Source organism: Excalfactoria chinensis, chromosome 3, assembly GCF_039878825.1.
Source record: "Excalfactoria chinensis isolate bCotChi1 chromosome 3, bCotChi1.hap2, whole genome shotgun sequence".
Classification (NCBI taxonomy): domain Eukaryota; kingdom Metazoa; phylum Chordata; class Aves; order Galliformes; family Phasianidae; genus Excalfactoria; species Excalfactoria chinensis.
This window is the reverse complement of record NC_092827.1, coordinates 80,524,873-80,550,964: the sequence shown is the minus strand read 5'-3', so window position 1 is coordinate 80,550,964 and position 26,092 is coordinate 80,524,873. Positions and strand designations below refer to the sequence as shown.

General features: G+C 36.2%; 1 protein-coding gene across 5 annotated transcripts in view; it reads right to left on the bottom strand.

Annotated features, from left to right (window-relative positions):
- Nucleotides 1-26,092, bottom strand: part of SRBD1 (S1 RNA binding domain 1) — a 117,718-nt gene that overhangs the window by 72,268 nt on the left and 19,358 nt on the right. For all 5 annotated transcript variants that reach the window (XM_072332269.1, XM_072332267.1, XM_072332268.1 and 2 more), the window contains 4 exons: nt 21,999-22,106; nt 15,368-15,525; nt 13,324-13,414; nt 12,255-12,362 (listed from right to left, as the gene is read on the bottom strand). In XM_072332269.1, the coding sequence (XP_072188370.1) occupies nt 12,255-12,362; nt 13,324-13,414; nt 15,368-15,525; nt 21,999-22,106 (465 nt within the window). The remainder of the gene's footprint in view (nt 1-12,254; nt 12,363-13,323; nt 13,415-15,367; nt 15,526-21,998; nt 22,107-26,092) is intronic.

Genomic DNA, 26,092 nt, shown 5'->3' with positions numbered 1-26,092 from the left:
GATTTTAACATTAATGGTCCAATTACCACCTACCTTCAATTTATTTCCCCCCTAAAAACTGAGGACAACCTAATTCTAAATACCACTAATCCCACATGCTTCTGAAATACATATTTGAAAACTTTTTTCCAAAGTTACCTAAAGGCAGATGTGTTCAGAGTCCTGATCAAGTTGAAACATTCTCCTGCACAATACAAATAGAAGTTTCAAGTTACTAACACCTCACAGTGGAGGGAGCCAGATTTGAGTTCCATCAGACCCAGAGAACCAGAATCACTATTTCACAAGCACTAAGTCTGCATTTCCCCTGAAGGTCTTAAAGGCTCACAACACCACCAGCACCACTGTGATTTATGCAGTTTAATTACGTCAACTGTGGCCACAGTAAAGGAGAAACTGTAAAATGACATTTTGTCATGAAATCCAGTGGAAGCTAACTCACAAGAACTTCATAAATAACACGTAGATATACATAACTCACACCATTTTTTTAAATTCAGACCTGCTTTAAAAGTTTCACCCTCTGCAGAGTATAAAAATGCAAAAAGTAACTTTTTCACCCTAATCTTATTGCAATGATTATATATTTTTATCACAGCTTAGTATTAAGCAAAACCATTCTTTTCTGCATGTGATGCTGATACTCCAGTTCAGCTAGAAATTAATCCATTTTGCCCTTATTGCACTGCATAGTAAATTAAATGTACTTACACAAATCATAAACAGCATTCAATTCAAGGACAGCTAAAAGAAATACTCTACACGTGATAAAATGTAAGAGACCATGCTCTGAATTAGATGTCACCAGTTTCTTCTTACTAAGCATATGAAACAACTAGGTTTTCTTTTTTAAAATCTAACCTCAGAAAACATTGCTCCTGTTGGAAGCCAACTCACAGCAACATGTTTACCAAAAAGAATCCAGTGAGAGGAAAACTGGTTTCCTCCAACTTGCTCTGCTCATAGGACTCAGCAGTGATGCCTTCCCCAGCAGGCTGGGAGCCATTCTTGGTGAGCAGATAGAGGGCAGGAGGGTGAGCCACAGCCTCAGTGGGGCAGGGCAACAGCAAAGAGTAAGAAGATGGCCTAATGCATCTCTGTGAAAGAAACTAAGCACTCCTATGGAAGTCTTTGGTGCTGCTGTTGGTACCCAAAGAAAGAGGACACATTAAAAGAATACTGTATCATGATTTCAGAATTATTTTGTTTTACAACATCTGAATTGACAATGTCTCTTTCTATTCACTTTTACAGAAAGAAAATGTTAAATCTTCAGGGAGAGAATCACTGAGAGGAAACACAGGAATATCTACTATGATTTACTTAAAAATGACAAACTAACCTCCAGAAGATAATCTGAATAAAAACACAACAAACTTTGAGGTGCAATTTTACATTACGAGGTAAAAATAGGCCAGAAGAAGTAATATACACATCACTGCTTTTACTGAAAGCCCACTTCCAAAGCGTATTTACAATACAACATCATAGTAGTGACAAGAGAATCATCTGGGGAAGCTGTATGTCTGAATTGTTTCCCTGAAACACTGATGTCAAGTTCAAATGTCAAAATGTATTTTATTCAACTGATACTTCCAGCACACTCCAATAAAAGGGCTGAAAAGGCAGTGGGCGTGTTGCCTCGTCTGCCAAGAATGAAATATAAAAATGATCAAATATAATGGAATATAAAAACGAGCAATGAAATCTAACAATTATATAGATTGAAAGATAATTTTTATGTAACACTGATTTAAATTTGCAATAGCTAATAGAGGCATCTCGATGGATATCTCTCTTTCCTCCCGCCCTCCAAAGTTTTATATTTGGAAAGGTCCACAGAAAACTGAGCTGCCTGAATAGCATTTGATGTTATACAAAATAACACCGTACAATTGGAAGTTGTAATCTTACTTATAATTGCAAGCAGGATTAAAACGAAACCACTACTTCTGTCTCAGTTCCATACTTGCTTTCAGGACTACTTGAAGGAAAGGAAAATAACTAATATACAGAATGGCTTAGAAGGACACAAATACATTACATCTCTACCTGATGCCATCAAAGCAGCACACTTATACCAAAACTGAAAAGAAAAGGAAAAAGAGCCTTCCTCTTCCTTTTCCCTACGCAGTGCCAGCTGTTCTCATTGTGCCGGTGAGAAGGGCTGGTACTGAAGGAGGTGCTTCACAGAGCTTGTGCTTTTCTGATGTCTATTTTCAGACATCCTTTTTCTTGTCTTCATATCACACTCTATGACAAATGGATCATTTCTTACTCCCTCCACTTACTCATCATTGACAAAACCACTGGAATCCAGTTATAGAAAGGAATTACTCTCAATAGGCACCTTCAGTTACAAATGCCTGACACTGCAGTCATCTAAATCTAATCCTTTTTCAAGCTGAAATAACCTACTCAAAGGCCCTTTGAGACACACAGCACGTCTATATTCTCTGCCTCTCATGTCCTGAAAACATCACAAGTGTGCTGAAGCATCTCCTGTTGCTGTGGCTTCTTTCAGCGTCATTCATGAAGCTTTTAAGACTGCCATACACTTGTCTGATATGAAAAATGAGCCTAGACTAGCTCAGCTCCCAGTTTCAGCACTGAACAAAAGTACACCAGATTCATGTGTGACATGGGTAGTAGAAAGCAGCTCTGCACTGCCAACAGGCTCCAAGAGCAAATAATCAGAAATGAGGGATAAAAATGAGAATTTATATAACTACAGAATAAAAGATCCCTAGCTTGTATTGTTTTCTTCATCCCAGACAATTCTCAGGCTATCAGACCCAGAAAAGTTACTGAAGAATTTTCAGATGTCCCTAAAATCCAAATAATTCTCTTTATTGAGGCTTATAATAGCTGATCTTGTGGCAACAGGGGGCAGAGGGGTGGGAGAGGGGGGGTGTTAGTTAGCAGCTATGCAGAGGCTTACTACTCAAAACAAACCTGGACAGATTCTCAGTAGAGACAGAGTATTGTCCAAACTTTGGATACGACAGATAAAAACCACCAATACTTCAGAAAATAAACTCTCTTCCCCATTAAATAACAGTATTTGTGTATATGCTCAATTTTCTTCAAGATTTCTAACTGTTCTTTAAAAATATATATTATATAAATGCACTAAATCTGCACAAATACACCTAGAATGAAGAATTCAATCCCAAAGATAACTCTGACAGTTTAAAGCCACTGAAATTAAGATATATTATGTTGAGCACTAGGCAACCTAATGTAACGTGACCACCTAACCCAAGCTTCTGCAATCAGCATCAATGATAATAGCATAATATAAGCTTCAAGAAATAAATAAACCTGTATATTACAATAAAGGAAGCCCCAAAAGAGCTGAAATGCAGAACACCAAACGTAGTTTCACAAATGAATAGGTATGAAGTTTGGCAGAATCTCAACTTGACTAAAAACACATTACTGGCAATCGCACACAAATGGAAAACCACTTAATTTCCTCTTCTGTTCCAAGAGAATGTCTGCTTAAAGACAAAACACTACCCAAACATACAACCAGGTCAGACTGCGCCATAACACTCAGGCTTAGTACCTCACAAATCAAGGGATACGTCTTGCATTTATATCATTTTAATCTGGATGCTATCAATATTAATCTTCCTTTATATTTTGATACTTCCACTTAAACTTTCTCTTGACAAGTTTCCACAGGTAATGCCTCCTGGAGTCTTTTTACGTAGTGAAGAGCCTAAATGAGTTTTCCTAGCATTTATACTAGTAGAAAAGTTACCAGTTGTCACAGCCATTTAATGACAAAGTTACTTCAAGCACACATGTATTTCTGACATTTCTAAGTAAGAGAATAACAGAATAACATCACAAATACCTCAGCTCTCACTTATTTTGGAAAGACAATATTGTTACAAATCACAAATTAACATTTTAATAGTTTTAATTTACATTGACTTCTCAGTATCAAAGATTTTGGTGGAATGGCAATACCACATTTAATTGGAGCCATGCTATTTCATCCCAGGCAACGACTAGCAGGGTAAAATGTACAGACATTGGTAATGTGAACCATCTTTCAGGTTCCTGTAATCAAAGTTCTGCAAATGCAAACAAGAGGGAGAATTTCTTATATGTGATTTCACCTATTTCAAATAGGAATTTTTGAGTCATTCTACTTTTTATTACTTTCAGGTCTAAATCCAGTTGTTTTTATCCTATGGCTCACAGCTATCTTACAAAAAGGTCCACGATGCAGAAGGAAGGAAACTAGTCACCTGTTCGTAAGGTTACACTCTCAGGAGATGGTGAGCCAATAGCCACCCCAAGGTTCAGCAACCCTTTCAAGAATCAAAGAAGCCCTTCACGGAAATCTCTTTGAAATCAAACTGGTATGAACTTTACAGACTTGACCAAACAGCACGGATTTCCAAAGGCTATAACCATATTAAACAATAACCTAAAACATTTCAGTCTGAAACAGAAACCCAGTAGATACCGTACCACCTCAAAAATACCACACATGCAAAGGAGCTAGTTTGCTTTACTGTAGCAATCTAGCACATTTAAGATCTAGTCATTCATTTTTCTTTTCTTCTATCATTCCTGGGACTTGGAAGTAGCTTTGAACACAAGACTTCATGCCTCGGTAAATTTTTATGGCAGAAATAGCAGCACTTCCTCATTGCATATCCTTTGTATGTCTTCTCTGAATAACCTTTTACCTTTTCAATTTCTTCTTGTGACTCTATGTATAATTCTGAATGGTTCTTATGTGATTTGCAGGAGCGGATTTGAGATCAGTATGTTTCCAATTGAATAGCACACAAAACTATCTGTAAACATTTTGCCACAAGCTTAATAGCCTTTTGTCTCAAAATCTTCCCTAATTATACAAAAGTTAATTCTCTGCTTTTTTCTTTAGTATCTTTAGAAAGTCTTGAAGACATTCACACATTCAAAATCTGTAACTTCTAAAATGCGATGTTACTGTTGCTGTGACTTTCCCAGAAAGAGAAAACAAAGAAGGGAAGTTACTCATATAACTTCCTTTCCTCCCCCATCCCCCCAACTATTTTCCCATATATTGTCGAACATCTAAGTCAAACAACATGATGTATTGTTCTGGAAAAACTGACTTTTTCCTCAAGATTTAGATTTCTTTCATTCCTTACATTTACTTCCTGCTCATCACCACTTCCCCATCTTTGCACTGTTAAAGTTGAGACTACCCATAGATCTCACTCTTTCTGTACTTAAGGCATTCATAATCTTCTTAATCACACTGACATTCTTCCAACTAGACTTGGTTTCTATCTTAAAAACTGTAAATCTGTTTGCCTATAATAGAATTCAGTAGAATTCCATAATTATCTCTCAAGTGTATCACTTATATAGTTCACTTTAAAAACTTCAAATTCATACCTGAAATTATCATCTCCTATTTCACCTGTCCCACTGTTTCTTTATTGCTTGCCACCTCCTCCTTCCCCTCCCCCCCCCCCCCCTTTTTTTTTTCCTCTGAGGTAACGAAAATAAAAGAAGAAAGGAGCACAGATTGCAATGATTTCTACAGTAACAGAAAACTTTTAAAACAAGTAACATAGTCAGGACAATCTTTGCTTTCTAGGGCTGCTTTCAAATCCAAGATGACTTCCATATTCCTCTTTTCTAAATACTATAGTTTCAACTCATCTTTGATACCAGACTGTGGATGCATTATGAACAAACATCAAATACTATCTTGAATGGAGACACTTATTCCAGTTCACACTGTACTGAATATTAGACTAATTACTAGCTAAAATGATGAATAATCAAGAATAACAGGAGGATGAAGTGTCCATGCAGAGTGGATATACTATTTACAAGAGTCTCAAATATAAACATACACAAAGAAGATTTTCATTTGAAACATACACATTAGTTACGTCTTATTGTTGTGGTAAGTAATTACAAATACACTACTTTTAGATAAGGGACTGAATACAGTTCAGTTGGAAAGCACAGAATTTTAAATATTTTCATTGATAATGTTTTCACACACATTTTAAACTTATTTTTTCCCTCATTTCTTTCTTGTTTAGGACTCCACTACAGTCTGCAATAAGTGAAAGCAGAACAAAAGATCTTCAGTGCATATTTCAGATGTCTGCAGTTTCTGTGAAATATGTATTCCTTTCACAAAACCTTTACAAACTATTTTCTGTGTTTCGTATCAGGCATCTACTGACCTAAGGTGCGTAAGTGCAAGCATATAAATGTCATCAAAAACAACAACTTAAAAGATAATCAAAAAGAAATAGGAATAAAGCTTCCCATATTCATACCTCCTTTGTACTCTCAACAGACTTGAAACAACTGCATTAATGCAGCAAGCAATAGCTTGTAAAAGGATGCAAACCAGCTGAAACATTTGACAGACAGTGTTAAATACCAGAGGATTCATATCAACCACTTTATTTGAAAAGGTGCTTTGATGTTGGCTATCTTTCATGTACCTCTTTCATGGCACATTAATAAGGAAAACTGAGATGGGGTAAATTAAGTCCCAAGGTCATATCTAGAGTTACAGCACCATGGGTACCCGATGAAATACGGATTAATGCTGCATGAGCACTGAATAAATAAAACCACTTCTGTTAACCACTTAAACAAGTTTTACAAGTAGTTCTGAACTTTATTCGGCAACTAGACTTCAGACATCTTAATCCCCCCATACTGCTTTGAAACCTAATTATCATAATGTGAACCCGAATGTTAGGTCCCTTTCAAACTGCGAGTGCTATGAAGCAGAAAAGTAATGGGAATTAAGCTAGTGTAACATTAGAAATGTAGAGGCATGGAACTTGAAAGTGGCATTTGTTAAAGCTGAGAGAGCATAATGTAGATATTCAACAACATAAAACACACATTTAAATTGAAAAGGATATTTAAAGCATGTGCAGACACCTATAAAATACAAGTGGACCTGAAATCCCGTAGAACAAACATTTCTAAATCAATTTCTTGCCACCAAGGTCCAACTTCAAAAGGTATTAAACAATCCTATTCTACCTTAGCAGAACTTTACTAAGTATTCTATAGCAGACAATTTAAACATTAAAGAAAACCAAATGAGAACTTTACAAGACATTACAGACTTTCCTCTATTCGTCACAGTACAGAAGTGTTTGAACTTAAACAGCAGTAAATTATTAATTACATTGCTTATAAAGCCCTGAGAGCAAGAAAAGATTTTGCTGAAAGCAGGAGAAAAGGATTTCAAACCAAGTTAAATCTAAGCATAACAGAAAACAATCACCAAGCCACCTAGAAAACAACCCTGTAAAAATACATTTGCCCTAGCTGCAGTGCCTGATAACTAACAAACTTACTTTATTTTCCAAAAATGAGCTGGAATAATATATTAAAAGTGTGCATTAACAACAAGAACGGAAGAAAAGCAGGAATAGGAGTGCTTATGTTGTGACAATGCAACCACAGAGGCAGAATGAAAAACTAACTGCAACTTCACTTTTCCAAACACAATGACTGAGCAGCTCGTGGTGTCCAGTTTTGGTATTCACCTGTCATTTAAACAGTTTCATTTCCAAGATGCCCAGAACAGGCAGCAATCAAAGTAAAACAGTTGCAGTGATCTAAATATGGAATAAGATTAGTTTGGTTTTTGGTTTTTTTTTTGAGAGTTTTATTTAATCCAAAATGGTCAATGAAATCCTAAAAGTTTATCATCTGCCGTGCTAATGCTGAACATGCTGTTGTTTCATTTACATTTCTGGTCCTGCTGAAAGAAATACACTTGTCTAAAAGAGAACATCTGTTTTGGTTATAATACAATGCATCTTTGGCAAAGACTCACAATAGAACTAACATAAATAATCAAGAATATTTATTGAACCTTGTAACAAAAACTGATTTGTAACAAAAAACCTGAAGACTAGATATGACTGTCTCTGGGCTATAGTCCAGTTCTAATCTAAGTCAATAAACATAGCTTTAAAAGGAAAACTGCACTTGCAAAAGAGTCCTGCAGTTATTTAGGTTGGATGTAGGTACTGAAAGTGTGTTGGTTATAAAAATAGTGAAAAATATTTCCTTTAAATCAAAAACTGTCAAACTGAGTCCAGACAGGTTTTAAAGCCACAAGAAAAAGCATGCCACATGCTTTATTTCCTACCATTGTCTTAACTCATTTGACTTCTCTCTGGAAAGCTTCATTAAAAACTTAATAATTGTCAATGCTGAGAACCTGGTATTATAACAGATTGCATTTTGTTTATTTATTAGCACTAGAAAAATAGAAAGTAGCCATCTAATAAAATGGTTGAGAAAAACTGGCTCCTTTAAACAAAATCGTTTGGGAAATCTCTTTTGATATCAATAAAACTGAAATATTCTAAACTGACAATCAATTAACCTGATTATTGACCCTATTTCACCTTTTTAGCTGTGTGTTTTAGTTGAGGTTTGGGCTCACTGGAGTTAAACTCTGAAGTCAAGGAATATCCTCATGCACAACTCTGAAACAATTGCACAGGACTTGAGCCCAGGAGAGAATTTCAGCATATTCCTGCACGTAATGCACATACATGCAATCATTATTCAACTGGTTATCATAGAATCAGCAGGTTTGAAAGGACCTACAGATCATCTAGTCCAACTGTCATCATTAACTTTCATTATAATGCACACCTATCAAGATTATTTGTGCATGCATCAACTGAACATCTTTCTAGAACAACATTACTGTCTCATTTCCCCAAACACAAGTGATTCAAGTCCCATTTGATGAAATGGACAGAAAAATAGTATGAAGAGATGTCATTAAATTCTGTTTCTGTTCTCCACTTCTAATAAGGAAACAATAAAATTAGGATCCTATTACAAACTTTATTTGACAGAGAAGCCAAAGTACGCAATACCACTCTATTTTACTGAATGCCATTTCTGAGCAACAGCTTAAGAAGTTGATTGGGACTTTGGTTTTAAGATGCTATAAAACAACAAAGTCTGGTCATTTTACATTTGGATTTCTACAAGAAAAAGGTTGCAAATGTAAATACCATTGGCAATTCTCTGAAACTTGCACAGAACAAAGAGTTCAGTTTTGTCAGGCAAGGATTTCTATCTTCACATGTTCAGTGCTTTACCAAGATGCACAATGCTTTGCCAAAGGTATCATGTAAGATGTAATTGATGCAGTCTGTAAGTTTCAGTATAGTGAGTGAGGTTTTTTCTTCTTTGCCTGTTTTTGTTATTTTTCTGTACAAACATTTGATTTGTAATCTCATTTTTCATTTAAAATTGCCTAAGCACATCCTTAATAATGAACTGTTCTAACGTATTTAAATTCACTTGATCCAAAGGCATACAGTGGGTTTCCAATGAATTAAACTGAACTGTGCTCAGGCTATGTACTCTTACTTTCCCCTATGGTGAAAAAAATATGTATGAGAAAACAACATAAATCAAAAGATGATTTTCTAGAGCTGAAAAGGAGAGGAAATTTGTAAGATTCAGAAGCATGTCTGGACAACTGCGGTACTGGTTAAGGCAAAGAGATGCACATAAACTAGTTTAGCAGAAATAGCAACATGTGAATCACAATCCTCAAGAAATAAACTGTCTAAACAGTTAAAAAACACACTAAGACTGCAGATCCAGATTATTTCGTAGAATCAGAATAAACTTAAGTAAATACAGGCAACTTAAATAAACTTAAACACATACAGGCACACACAAACAGCATGACTCCACATAGGTCAACAGAATCCGTTGTCATGTATAGCATACCACACAATGATAACAAAAATCTTACAGTTTTTGACTTTGTATTTTCTAAGCAGTATCTCAGTGTTCTACATATAAAACCTGACGTGAGGACCAGCTTCTTGTTACAAAGGAGCAAAAGAAGAAAACCACTAACTCTACTACAATAAAACTATAAACACAGGACAAAAGCAAAAACTTTTAATTCTGCTAATTTTCACTCCCAGGAATTAATCTTGAAGGTGAGGATTGCATTTATATATGTAGATTGCTCCCAAAGTAATGCTTCCTCTATTTAATTCCATGGAAACTACAACAAATACAATGAGTAAAATAACAGTGTTTGATAGAGCAAGTTTTTCAACATAGTTGTCATCATTAGGTACGTATTTTTGCCAGCAATGAACAAGGGCCTGCATGCCATGCTCAAGTAAATCTGCATCCAGCAGAGATAACCCACTGATTCACAGTTGCTATGACAGCATCATTGATAGGAAAATGTTGCCCATTCAATCTACTTTTTATCAGCCCAATCACACAGAAGCTAGAAGGCACCAAATTCAGACTATATAGTGGATATGGTAAGATAGACAAGCCAAAACTGATAATGTGCTCCATATTCCTCAGATTGGTATAGTCCACTCCATGGACTGCTGTTTTGACCCCAGGTTACACTGGTGACACCACATCCCATCACCAGTAATGATGTGTTCCAGGAAACCATCACCTTCAGCCTTGTATTTATTCAGTAAGCCCTGATGAACTTGCATAGTGTTCTTTCTGCTCCTGCTGTGTATTTGTGGGATCCACCTGATTCAAACTTTGCCACCTTTGTTTCCTACACATTGAGGCCAGTATTCAGCTCTGTACACAGTTCCCTGGACATAATCTACCAATTCATGCAGATGAGCTGATCAAGTTGCTCCTCATTTAGTTGTGTGACCATCCAGAACATGTCACTGCTGAAATGCACCACACACTACCTGACAGTGCTCACATCCACTGTTTGGTCTTCAGAAACATTCAGCAAGTGTCAATGGACATCAATGGATGCCATTTTCTCCACACAGAGGAATTCAATTACACACAACTGCTTCATACACACTTCTAAGTCAGATGTCATTCTGTCAGAGTCCCTCTTTGCTGCCTTTTCTCACATGGCAACAAGATGTAATAAAATACTGGTGGGAAGGTTCAACCTCTGCTGCCACTCATACCAACATCCATCTCCAACATTATGGAGAAACACAATAAAATAAGAAGCATTAATTTTGGAGCAGCCCTTGTATTTTCCCTACATCTCTCACCAAAAGTTTTGGAAAAAATGAAAGGTAGAAAATGATCAGATACTAATACAAAACCCAACTAACTTGGTAAACCGCGTGACTTCTGCCTTAGATTCCTAAAGTTTTTTTCCCATTTCCAAACTCTACTGGCTGCCCCCCCCAATAAAATCAATACCATATTATCATGCAGATTCTATAATCTTGCTCTACAATATTAAAAGTGTAAAAGTAAAACAAGAAAAGAATGCAAAAATGATCTGACACAGAACAGCAGAAATATTTTTTTCCTGTACAAGCTAAACAGTTATTTTCATTTTTGTATGTTCTGACGAATCAGATCATGACTACCTTCATACAAAACGCTTATGTTAACATAACTGATGTTTAAACTGCATGAAGTGAACAACACTAACATAAAATATTTGCTACAAAATGCACAGTGTGAAGTGCCGTTCATTTTCTACTGACTATAAAAATCCACTGTTTTGGAGTTGGTTTCCTGAAGCAGATGTGTTATTTCTCAGAAGTTTGAACAGTCTCCATCCTTTGCAGAACTCTCCCACCCCCAAACAAAAACAAATTAACAAAAAGAACAACCCACCACAACAGAAACACTGCCTATCAACTTCAGAAAATCCCTATGTCTCTTAAAAAGCAGACACAATTCTGTGTGGAAAAAAAGGATTACAGTACAGTTCCATACAAACCAAAAGTAAAATCGTTAGAATTTGATAAACTACTGGATAATGTTTTAAGATTAAAGAAGACAAATACCGTCACTACTTTCTGCTAGCTATACACAAAGTATTTAATTCCAGACAGGTTAATATCCAAAGGATTAGCAAGTATTCCACACAACAAGTGACAACACAAGGTTTATCATTCGTAGTTAAACTTGATTTACCAAGAAATGATCGCACAGTCCTTGAGCTACAATTCTCACACACTTCAGTGTGATAACAGCAACAGAATCAACTACAAAAAGAGCAAACAAACTGCTTCAGTGAGCTTTTTGGAGACTCAGATCTACCTTCATGCTCCAAAAAAAAGGTACACCCCTTTTCCTTTGCCTAGAAGGATGGATCAAGCTCAACTCAAACACAGATAAAGTAACAAAAAGGATCACTTAACCAACCTTACACTTAAAAACAGCTGTTAAGTTAAAATAGGTTGAACAGCTGAACGCCACAAAAAGCAAAGTAATCTTACCAGTAAACAACATCCAGTGGTGCAAAGTATTTCTTCATAATTAAATCAGCAAAGTAAGCTTCTGTTTCTCTGCAAGCCGTGCCATTGCCAATCACAACAGTGCTACAGCTTTGAATGGGGTAGGAAAAAAAACAAAAAACAATTTTCTACTATTCTTTTAGACTTTTTCCACACAATGCTCAATGCACAATGCACAATGACCCATACATCTTATTTTACATAATGGCTGTATTTAATAAAAACATATTCCTAGTAATACAAAATTTTGCTTTAAAGCTTTACAACGTGACTTAAAAAGATAATTGAAGAGTTAAAAAAAATAATACTGATATTTACAAAAGGAAGGTCACGTTGGTCCTCAGACCAACTTACCTGCTATTTCCTTTATCGACTATAAATCGTGAAAAAGGATAGGTGCCCAAGCAATCAGAATCTTAGTTACAGATTATGTCTCCGACTGACCCAGTACAGCCAACCAGTCACCAGATCATAATGTTTAAAGCCAATCTAATGCTTAAAAAACAAACTGGCTCATATACCCTGGCAGTTCAGCAGCTGATCCACTGGACAAAATGTCCATCCATTGAGGTTCCCAAAGCATGTAAAAAAAACACCTTTTAATTGTGTTCCCCATTTGCTGTTCCATCTGGAGATCTATCTGGGTAGGATTTTGTTTGCTTAACAAACTTCTTTCTAAAATTATATCTGGCTTTTGGAATAGGAAATGATCAATGAGTAGGTTCAGGGTGGGAAGAAGGGAAGACAGCATGTCTAAATTTGTTTCTTAACGTTAATTTTGAATCCTAAAAATGAATAGAATGATAGGGCTTTATGGAAAGACATTAATAGCATGTAGTCTTAGTCATGCTTCATTACACATCCTTCTATCATATACATAGGGTAAAAAGCATGAACACAGTAAGAAAAACTAAGCTCTAAACTACACAGAAGAATAATTCCATTAAAATTCACAGAATTTTGATTCCACCAAAAGCCAGTATCAACGCAGCAAAGATTTTTCATTATGTTAAGTGAGTAAGAATAATAAACTTAAGTTTCCTCAGCATACCTGAACTGTAGCAGAAGCCTTTTTATCTTCTCTGCTTCACGAAATCCTTGACCAGAATGCAAGTATACAATATCAGTATGCAGTATCTGACCTAGAACAACAAAAAGAAAAGCTATTTACTAACAGCTACTAACTACTCCAGAGAAGGAGACTCCACAATCCCCTGGGCAGCCTGTTCCAGTGCTCCGTCACACTCATCATAAAGAAGTTCTTGCGCACATTTGTGGAGAACTTCCTATGCTTCAGGTTCTGGCCATTTCCCCTTGTCTTATCTCCACACACTGCTGAAAAGAGTCTGGCCTCACCACTTTGCCCCCCACACCTCAGATGTTTGTAGACCTGGATCAGGCCCCCTCTCAGTCTTCTCAAGGTTAAACAGACCCAGTTCACTTAGCCTTTCTCCGTAGGGGTGATGCTCCAGGCCATCTTTGTGGCCCTCTGTTGATCTCTTTCCAAGAGATCCCTGTCTTTTTTGTACTGGGGAGCCCAGAACTGGACACATTACTCCAGATGAGGCCTTACCAGGGCAGAGTAGAGGGGGAGGATCACCTCTACAAATGGTAATGCTACAGTCTACTGATTTTTATTTATTTGTTTTAAAAAGAGATCCACCAAAGAGAGATTAAAATTAGGAATCCATTTCAAGGACTAGAAGAACAGGAGCGCCAGAACTTCAGGGCTTGCTCCTGCCATATTCCCATATCAAATTTGGAAATAAGCCTATATTAAACAGTACTAATAGTTAACAGTATAGTGCAAGCTAGAAACCATTTACCTCCATTTCATTCCCTTTTTAAGACACATTAAGAGCATATCTTCTTTTATTCCCTCACTGGGTATGCATATTGTCAGTCAAAAATCAAAGACAAAAGAAAAAAATTCCTCACAGCACCAGCATGGATCCCCAAATCAGACTAGGATGCACAGGAAAGGCTATGGTTTTTATCTGTCTAAAAACTGAACAACATGAGTTCTGCAAGTAAAACATTTCTGACTTCTCATGTTAACATATAACCCAAACCAAAAGGTCTGATGAAGTGTCCAGATGTTCAAGATGCTACCCAGGAAAAAGCTAAGTCATAGAAAGCACTTAAATTCAAACTCTTTGCTAATAATAAAAATGCCAGGTGTGCTCTTTGCATAGTGCTGAGAAACACAGCTATTTGAATCTATATTCAAGAAGGCTGAGGGAATTGGAAATTCTATTTTATTGAGGAGTAATAATATCACAAGAGACATCAGAATCTACAAGCAAAAAATTTAATCTTATATCTGAAGAAACGAATTTCTAAGACAGGATGTGTGGAAATCACTAAAAAACTTAACAAGCAAACAAACATCTATTTGATAAAAATGAACATAGGTTGCTCTGAAAGTAATGCCTCCTATTTGTTTTTATGAAAACTGCAACAGATAACACTATTAATATTATATTAATAACATCATATTATATTAATAATGTATTATATTAAAACACTACTTCATGGAGCAAATTCTCAGCTACAAAATGCTATTTTTCAAAACAGTCACCATCATTAGCTATGCATCTCCAACAGCTATGAACATGAGTCTGTATACCACACCTGTGAAAAGCTACATGGCCATCTGGAATGCGACTCATCTCCCACATCACTGTTGCCACTGCCGAAATGTACCACTCACTGTTTCACTGTACTCGTATCTACTCCTTATTATCCAGAAGCATTCAGCAATTTTTTTTTTTGGCATAGAGGAATTCAGTTCTACCCCCCTAATTCATTCATACGTACCACCCAAGACAGACACTATTCTGTCAGACTGCCTCTCTGGTACCACCTGTTGCATGGCAACAACATGTAATGGGATACTAGCAGGAAGTTGCAGTCTCTGCTGTCATATTACCAACAGCCACCTCTGATGCCATGGGCCAGCTTCAACAAATAGGAGGCATTACTTTTGGAGTAGCACTCATAGCTTTTTGAAACTACTCTTTACTGTAGCTAAATACATGAATTTAACAGACCTTCCAAAACTAATAATAACAAAAATTTATATTGAAACTCACTTGTTGGTGAAATGATAGCCAACTTGCAGCCATGTTTGTATCCAGGATCTACTCCCATCAAAGTACGACCTCTCACAGGGCTGGTCAGAAGCAACTGCCGGAGATTTCTTCCAAACATCATCACAGACTCCTTTTCTGCATCAGATGTCAACTTTGATCTTCAAAGGATGAAAGCAGAAATCATTTTTACTTCAACTTTCCTTCAAATGTACTTTCAATAGTTCCAAAGTCATAAATTTTTCCACTTCTGCTTTCATGCTCTCAAATTAAATACTACAGTTTCAGTTACATTTTTGACACTTTCTTTTTTATAGGGGTCAGTCAAAATCAGAATGAGAGGACTGCGTAAGAAAGAAAGGATAAAAATAGTGTTCACTAGCAAACTAAAATTAAAGCCTCAACTTAATTTTGACTGGAGGACAACTTCCCAAAAAGCTGATATCTGCTTGCAGAGAAGACTGAATTTGAGGAAGGCATGGATTGAACTTAGAGTAACTTCCCACTTCTTGAGAAAAATCACAATCCAGAGAAAATAGGACAATCATTTAGTCTGGAAAGTACTAGAGAGAACTTGGAAAGGCTAACACATTACAACTCTTGAGCCACATAGTTTCATATACAAATTAAGTTCTTTGACAGATACTGCAGAGCCACACAGATTTGACATTTTTCTGTGAGGTTATCCTGCTTCCTCAAAACCAAACAAAGTAGGAAATTGACAGGGTTAATTCTCCAATTTCTTTAACAGAAGGAGGATTTGGTGCACCATCAGTCTGATTTTGATGACTTCAAACAGGAATACATACTGCACAGCACTACATGAGACAAATCACAGCCTTACTGAATGAAGGTACAGAAAAACACACAATCTTTTATTTGTCAACAGTGGACACAGAGAGGCTAGTAAGAAGAAGCATTTTTGACAACATATGACATCTTAAATTAAAACAACAACAAAAAAAACCTGAAAAAGCAACAGGGACACAAATATTCATTATGTAGTGGATTGTTTCTATTTTGCAGGCAGTCATTACCATTTTCAGCTGCATTACATTGACAATAACTGCAAAAATTAGACAAGCAAAAGCCTCCACAGAACTTTAAGTGTTGCCAAGGCCCTTAATCAGCTTTTTTTTCTACCCGCCACTGAAAAAAAGCTCTAAATGTATTTTCTACAGAGAAAACACCTGCATTGCAGTAAATCAAACACTGTAAAAACAAGTGACTGAAATTGTTCAGGTCAACCAATGCCAAACAGCTAAACTTCAAGCAGGTTACAAAGAGTTCAAATAACTCTTAAATAGCACAAAAGCTATTTGACATGACTCAATATGAAGCTCTTCTGAGCAACCTTCAGATGTGGAAAAACTTGAATCTGATTTAAACACACCCAGGATCCAGCAAACACACCCAGCTCAGCACTGTACCACTCCACAGTGGCAGAGATAGATCTGGAAACTGGGCATGGGCTGTCACTTGCAGAATAGAGGTCCTCATGCCAGTCTGGTAGTGCTTTCTCTGTCTCTCTCCCCAACCCTCATTCATTCATAGTTTGAGTATGCAGTAAATTCTGCAACCCTGGTAGCACTTCACAATACCCAGGCCACAGCCAACCCATTGTGATTACTCTGAAAGTCAGAGCAACCATGGAAAAGAAAATGAATAAACAAATTGACCCACAAGAATTGGCTTTGGGACATACAAACAAGTGGTACATAGGTACACAAAACTTCAGTTTCGTGGTTTACTGTTAAAGTCAACCAGCTGTTCTCTTTCTCACATCACTGAGAGCATTTTCTAAGGAACTATGCAATAGAAAAATACCTCCCTTTTAAACAAACAAACAAGAAAAACAAACAAACAAAAAAAACCTCTCTCTACCTATCAACTATACAAAATTAAGATAGATATTATTCAAAGCAAAGTTACACAACACTCGCGAATTTTATCCTAGTCTCCAACTATTTTCTTCTCAGTGTTTCCTGAGCCTGACATTGCTCATTTCTTTAGTGGCCCACAACAAATCTCTTGTCCAGTTACTCTATCAACTCACACACATCTTGTGTTCTCAAAGTGCTTTAGCAGCAAGGCCTGCAGGTCTACCACAAACAGAAAAGAATTGCTTTCTTTTTGCTGGAGGCTTGGTCTGTTTAATTCTTATGGTTGAAAACTCCGTGCCATTCTTTGCACTCCACCTTAGTAAGTCTCCTCTTTCCTAAGCTGTGGAATTATCGCCTAGTTGATACTCCACATAGAGAAAAAAATTACACCCTTTTATCTCCAATACCTTCCATTCACTGGGAGATTTCCAGATCTAATAAAAATACAAAGAGATAGCTATGCATTATTTTTCTGAGATGAGGGGATCAGAATTTCAAATATTGGCAAACTTTACCACTTATTCTGTTTTGACTTTATCCCTCAACTAAATGGTCTTCTGAATGCTTAGCAACTAGATGGAAATACCTTCCACAGTGCCAAAGACTGTCAGGGCAGCTCAGAGTTCATCATCATTTTATATATAAAAAGAAAATTACTCAAACATCACTTTACTGTCGTTTCAGTTGCCATTTCATTTCCTGCCATTCACTCTTGCAGCATCCTTCTGTAACACAATACAGTCCATACCATTCTTTAAGCGTTAAATAGCCCAAACCACAGAACCACTCTTTTCCAGAGGGAGTCCAGGGATATCAGTGAAGGTGCCGGTTGAATTCTCACCCATAAAATTAACAGAAATACTTAATGTATTCTGTGAAAGGCCAGAAACTAAAAAGCAAATGCCTAAGCCTCACAACTGCATCGATCTTCTACATACAGGCACAACAAAAGTTCAGACAGCAAATGTGTGTACAAAGTTAAAAGTTGCCTGTAAACAATAGAAGGATAGAAGCTCTGGAACTAGAGACTTTGTAGAGAGACAGGCTGAATTCCATCTCTCCATCTATCCCAGAGATATGGGCTCCCTATGGCCCAGAAGGCTGAGTCCTCCCACACTGCAAATTCACGTCAGTCTATCTGTGAAGGAAACCTTGTGCCGGAATTAAAATTGCCCCTAAACACATGCTATTAGTTATGTGCACCTTATGGAAATGGTATTTAAAATTGGCATGGATAAATGGATATACCAAAACTTTTATAGTAACAGGAAATGTTACTGAAAGTGCCAGGTGCGTAGGGGGAACATAATGTATGTCCTTTCTATTACATAATATCCTGTATTTTTTAATTTCAAATATAGACGTTCCTTTTCCCTCTAACTGTCTCTCACTCAACACTTGTGTCAATGACATGATCTACTGTCGCAAGTATTGGCCCTTCATTTTAAAGCTGGAACAGTCATTTGATCCTTGAACAAATATTAAGCTACCTCAAACAATGTAATATCTTTCTGTTTTTTAGCGTACCATTAGCTTCTTCCAAATGGCAAGATGCCCAGCCTCATGTTTTTCCAATTTGTGACAATTCTCATTAATGTGGCAGAGATATAACGCAGAAGAGGATAGCAACCCTCCTCTTCAAACAGTCAAAAAGCAATTCTGTAAAAAAAACCCCATATTTTAAAAGCTGCAGTTGCTAATTTACTAAAAAGTACTGACAGACAGAACTTTAAGTTCCTCTTCTGAACTCTAAAAAGCACTCAGACTGTATATCACTAATAGTTATACTGTAATAAAAGCAAATAACCAACTGCGACCTATTCGTTTCTATATTCAAAGTTAGATGAGTGTGTCTTTAAACTGAGATTTAGGACTCCCCACTTTCATACACAGTCTGAGAGGGAACCCTTTCCCTGGAAAAATGTCTGCGAACTAGCTTCAGGTGTGAAACAAGATATACAGAAAAATGTTTGTGTCCCTGAAGACAGAGGAGAGAAAGCACTTTAAAAAAAAAAAAAAGCATGGAAAATTAGGAAAGGATTATACATTAAGAAATGTCCATGCCACATCACTTGCATCAAATCCTTATGGAATCCTTCCATGAAGGACTGCAACAAAATAAAATGTATTTCAAAGTGCCAAAAGCAACACTGAACATTGTTATACCAGATAGAAGAAATTATGGTATCTGACAGAGTGGAAGAAAGGAAATTAAACAATAAATAAGGTAACTCTTGCCGGCATATTTTATCCTTCTGATCACTAGATGCACTAGAAATTTCAATACATTCTTGGAAACTTTCTGTTCAAATGTTTAATGACAATAAAAAGAAAAGAGAAAGAACAGCATGGGGTGGATTGCAGATATTAATGCTGAAAGTAGGTATTGAGTATTTTAGCAGCCCTTCCCAAGAGCCCTAAAAATCAGCTCCTGGTGTGGGGGAAGAGAATAAAAGAAGGACAAGGGTTAAGTGGTTATGGACCAGGAATACTACTGGCACGTTTTATGCATTCTTCTCCATGGGAGCAGCTTCACCTTTTTCTAGTGAGACACTGCCAATCATGCCAAACTATCACAATGAGTGATATAAACAGGCAGCCACTCAGGAATAAACAGAAAGATTGGTATTCTTTAAATTTATGCCTTATATGCCTCATCTAGAAAGTAGTAGGGAAATAAGTTGTTTTTGTTGCAAGGTTTTCTGTTCTCTTACCACACAAAATAACCTACTGCTGAAGAAGCACTCATAATATTATTCACAATGCCCCTTGTTATCTGAATGAACGGTTAAATGTATTAAGCCATGGCAATACTGTGATAGGAACTATGAAAAAAAAAACAACAAAAAAGATGAAAAAAGAACCGTTATGTTACAGTTTGACTATTTATTTTATGATATCAGACTTACCTTTCAGGTGGGTTTGGATTTATTTGTTTTAATAACAGTTTGACTGCAGAGAAGGCTAGGAATGACAAATACTTTCGCACCCATTTGACAGAAGCCAATACTTGCACAAACTGTTCATGAGATGTTCCCCACTATGGCCAAACAATATATAGTGCCTCCCCTCAAGCAGCTACAGATACTAAGGTCACAAAAATGAGTCAACTCAGCGCTTTGAAAAACTGAAATTCACACACGAAGAAAAACAACTGCACAAAACACAGGCTCACCACGGAGTGACTAAACAAAAGATGTGAAGCAATTGCACTTGCCAAAAAAATGACCAAACACAGCAGATTGCAGTGAAGAAACCCAAAAGCCATGACAAATGTCTGCTGTTCAAAACATTAGCTGACAGTCCTGTTCCGCAGGGAAGAACATAGAACATTCATCCAACAATGCTCCTGAGAAGCAAATGCCAGGAAAACTGCTCTAATTTGAACCAAAATGTAAGAGCACAGCCAGACTGGGAGGGAAGAACTACATATCAGAATGTGACTGAGAATTTCAGTTTCTTATTATGCTGAATAACCAACACAAATTTCAACATTTATGACCTCAGAAATAAGGTCTCTTTAATAAACTCCTGTTGAACTGCTTCAAAACAGACTTCAAAACTTAAAGTATCAGGGAGCCTCTTCTAAATCAAACACAATGCCTGGGCAGTTTCTCTTGCATTCAAAAAGTAAGTATCACACCATCAGTAACGCTAGCCAATTTGATAATATTCTTGCAAGGTGATTTTGGGGAAAGAGAAAGCCTATTCTTACCCAGAAAGGAACAGAGTTCACTTCTTACATGCTATGATTAATTCAGAAGGGTGGGAAAAAAAACCCAAAAAACAACAGTTGTAATACGGACAGGTAAGATGTAGCAGGAATGTGCTTTTGGGCAGCTACATCCTCAGAGGAAGAACAGACATTGCTACTCCTCCCATCTCAGCTTTTAATCATGAAACATGGGAGGCATGACCTTTCTCCTTCTCATGAGAATAATCTGACATGTGGTCCGACTGTCAAATCTCTAGCCATAAGGAAAACTTAAAATACAAATCAAGCCCAATACAACATCTCATTTGAAGACAACAATTCTAGAAAGTAAGCTTCCTGACATATTCAGTCATTTCAATTCTGTGGTAAACTCTTACACTTCACCAGAAAACACCTTATCTACTGTTACTTAGACTCTAAGCTTTAAGTTTCCTTTCAGTTCAGAACAACATAACAGGTCTTACAAGCAATGCTAATGACATCATTTCTACAGTACCACTAGAAACAATACTGACTTCTCTAGAGACAATTACAATTTAAAATAAATAAACAAATAGGACTAACACTAACAACATCTACCACAAACTGCAGAGGGCCAACACGATGCACACCTTCAACCACAGCAACTACTTTGCTTGCTTCTTTTAAACGAGAAACGATCTTAGAACAGTGTAATTGACACTGCTTCAGTATGAAGAGATCCTGGGGAAATTCAGCAATGTAAAACTTACATGCTAATATGAAGGTAAATATATAAATCTATCATTGTCCTGTAACTCCATACTGTTCTTCATTAAATAAAGATGGAAACATGCAAAACATTCCAAGTGTCTTAACAGAACGGGTTTCTTTATCCTAGTCTAAACCAAGAAGGATCGCATATTTAATCAACAGAACCAAGAATACATAGTTCTGAAAACGCGGAAAGTAAAAATTTTCCATTATTTTCCAGTGTATAGAAGTTATTCTAATAAAAAGTTAAAGAGAATTGTGAAGAAGTCAGTAGTATGAAAATACGCATTTATTCTGGGATTACCTGAATTCTCTACAAAGGAGAGGATATATAAGGCGTTTGTATGCATCTTCTACTGAATTTCGAAGAATCCTCATTAACTCTGGTTTTAAAAATTGCTTTGGTCTCCATCTGCATAAAAAAAGAAAAAAACAAGTAAAAAATACACGAAAACTCAGATAAAAAGGGAATCTTAAAAAGCCTTTTAAATTGAGAGTTAAAATGCAATGTCCTATAAACTGCAAAATTACTACAATAATTAGGTAATGAAGTCATGGTTTTAAACATGACTAGAATCATACCTAGCTCTTGTTCTGCTGTCAGACAATGTAGAAAAGCCTGTCTTTCTTTTCTTATTTGTGTTAGAATGCAATAATATTTTACAATTTAAAGAAAATAATTAAAAAATAACTCTTCACTTTGAGAAACCAAACTGTCTCAACTGAATAAGAAATTTGGACCAATATAATGATTAACATTTGTGTTATTTACTAAACCTTCATACGTTTAAAAAAATGCTGAAACATCTTTTTTGAGCATCATCAGAGCTCTTGACACAAGGCATATGTGTCCAGATAGAAATGAAATCCAATTCAAATACCATTTTGAATGCTTTGAGTACTCTATTCAAGTTTAATACAATCTATCCAGTTGGCAGCAGTCCCACTTTAAAAACAAACAAATAAAATAGCCCCAAACAATTAGAAAATGAATTCACAATAGGAAATATCCAACAGAACTAAGATCATTTCCCACCATCTTCTAAGCCAAACTCTTCAAAGTACACCATTTTTTAGAGAGAACTTGCACAGCATTCATGGGAACGAGGACTATTTCTTCAAATTTTGAACTAAAGAACTAAAGAACTCAGCTTCAAAGCTAACATTCAGAGTTTCCTTCCCTTGGTGTATTTTTCACATGCCTGGGTCTCTAACTGCAAAAGGATTAGAAATATATTTTTAAATGTCTGGATGCATTTTATAAAGAAAAACAGGACCGAATTTAACTTTTGACTTTGTTTAATTTACTTGTGCTCACTCAGAAATACTAAGACTCCTATACCAACTGCTCCTATCCAGACAGTTTTTCAGCAATTTAAGGTAATTCCACAATTTCCCAAGACAGCTTTTCTTTTTTAAGTATATGTAACAGCTGAGAAATGCGTGATGAAGTCAACACTGTCTCAACACACAGCCACAGGAGCAGAATGAAGCTTACCATTTAGTTTTACAGCTTTCAGAGTTTTAAGTGTTTAGCCACATGACCTCATCACTTTCCTAATAGCTTTTGCAAAAAGATGTATTATACTTCTTTGTTACTAGTGACTCTTTCCATACACATGTAAAATTGTCAAAGGCTTTAAATTCCCTTGTTGTCATCCATTTCAATAAACATAAAATTCATACAGGTGGTAAGCATGACTACATTCCTCCAGAAGGTATCTTCAGAGCAAATAAGAATCACTTTTGAAACTGGTAGTTTTTTTAGTCCTTCTCTGCTATGTGTTATTGCTAGCTAGCTAATATTTTATCTGTAAATCGGTTAGCACACCAGATGTTTTTACTACCTATATATACACAACTAAAAATGACTGGGGCAACATTCTACTAAAATCCTAAATTGCTACAAATTAAAAAATAGCCAAACAGTGACTTCAATTCATAGCAAATACTGTATTTCAACCATTCCAGTACTGCATAAAGGAAGAGGAAAATTTACTGTTATAACATTACAAGCATGCACATATAATACTTAAGCTTTACTCTAATTGCAGATTTTCCTCAATTATTTAATCAAGAAATGACAAAAGCCCTTTAAATGAAACCCTATTTAGCAAAGCTCCATATAAGTAATATCCTACTCCACTCATCATCTCTGTGTGCACACATGCTCCCTACAAGGATCACCATATATTTAACTGACTCAGACTACTGATATACCCCAAAGGGTGAAACTGTACATTAACAAAATTAATGGAGAGTATGTTAAGGACTACTAATGTTAATTAACAACTACTCTAGGAAGAGAACAGTCAGGCTTTTAGACCTGAAGCAAAGAAAGCAGAGCTTTATGTTCTTCCAAGACAATGTGAAACTCGTACCAAATCAGTGATCTCATGTAAAACCTGTGCCATGGACTTTACACAGCATGAGAAATGGAACAACATTATCAGATCCTGAACTTCATTTCCAAAGGCTCAATCCCACTTTGGAACAAGTTCACACCTCTATGTTCAAAGGAGCTTCTCACTGCTCATTTACCCACCTCCCACTTCACATGTGAATCTGCAGGATCAGTGAAGTTCTAGTATTAATGGAACTATATACACTGTCAATTAACAGAGAAGCTGTTTTCTGGGAGAGAAGTTCAATCCACAAGATCTGGTATAAGGGTACTCCTGAATTTTCCATGCAATCTCATATTTCAAGAAATGATAGATGCTACTACAGGCATAAACTGAATATCCTGAATTTGTGAAGAAAATATAGATTTCATAGAAAATGTCTGCACAGAGCTGAATGCAGCGATGAAGAATTCTAGTCTTTCAAACCCACTTTTTATCCTTGTGGTGTTCAATCCTAAAATACTAGCCTCAGAACAAGTAAAGGTCAGTCTATTTACTACTAATTCAATAAACAATATACGACACAGTCTAGAGACTAGAACACTGGTCAGACTTGGTAGCAAGGTGGTATTTATGGTTCTACACCTGACTATGTCTGCAAACTTCTGAAAAAGAGTAAGTACTGTGGTAAAACTTTGAAATTTTTATCCCAAACAAATGTCTTAACCTTCTGCTCTAACCAATAAACGATCACACTGAAAGTAATTCAGATCTTGGACTGTCACCTCCGCACTTGTAAAGGAGAAGGCACATTAAGTAAGAAATATCTATTTGTTAACAGTTGTCAAGTTAATGAAGAAGTTGAGAATCTGTAACAGACGTTAACACACCAACATCAAAAATCATTCTTTCTGAAGTTCTCCGGTGTTGGAGAAACTGACCTTAAATAGTAAAAAGTATGAGCATGTATAGCTGAATAAATGCTAAGTACTAATAAGTGGTTTCACTTCCAAGGTCAATTTTCTTTTTATCTCAGAATGACTCACAAAAGTGTAATCAACCAAAAATATCCCAATTTTCATCCCACTTCAATTTGTGTAACAGTGACAAGCTGTTCCATTATCTGTAGCTCACAGATGCAGTAAAAGCAAGACTGACGGTCATCTTCTGCCTACAGAAAATACAGTGTAAGAAATATGGAAATTCCATTAAATATATTAAAACTAAATTGTTACCTTAGGTGTGTTTATTAATCCTGATACTTTAACAAAAAATAACTTCCTGTTAGTACTAGATCATATTATGTTATCTGGCAAAATGAAAATAAGTCTTTCAGAGACAAAGGGTACATTTTTACCACAGCCTTTTCTTGGACTTATTGTAGATCAAAAATAGTTGCTTTTAGATATTAGAAAGGCCTTCACTTCCCACCCTCACCCCCATCTTGTTTTCTCTGTTTGGTAATTGAATTTTAAGTGGCAAAGTTAAAGGTTTCTATAACATCCTCACAACCACGCTCCATATCTCAGTTAAAAAAGATAAATCTGTATTTCATGCAAGCAAGGAAAATGCAGAGTTTGGACAACAATATTCTTCATTGAAAAGCATTAAGTTGAAGCTCAGTTTGCAAGAAAATGAGTAACAGAGATACTGTCCAAAACAATCCATATTATACTAAAACTTCATCAAAAAATTATGCAACACAAAACGTTGTTTCACTGCAAACGTAAAAAAGAACTCGTCAGAGCAAATAAACAAGAAATAAGACAATCTCCCAGAATTTAGAGCCCATTTGTCTGAAATGACCAGAGATCAGAATGCAAGAATCAAGTCACAAAGTATGTGTGAATTATGGATTGAAGAGAGCCACTTTTAGATTGTCAGTTAAACTCAATAGACTTCTTTTTAACCAGATCAATAAATGCAGTTCCTTACATACACAGAATTCAGTTACATTCTTTCCTAATTTAAAATTTGAGGCAGTCTTTAATCATTATCATCAGGCATACGAAGTTGTTTTTCAGAAGTTACAAGTACGTTCCAGTGTGGATTC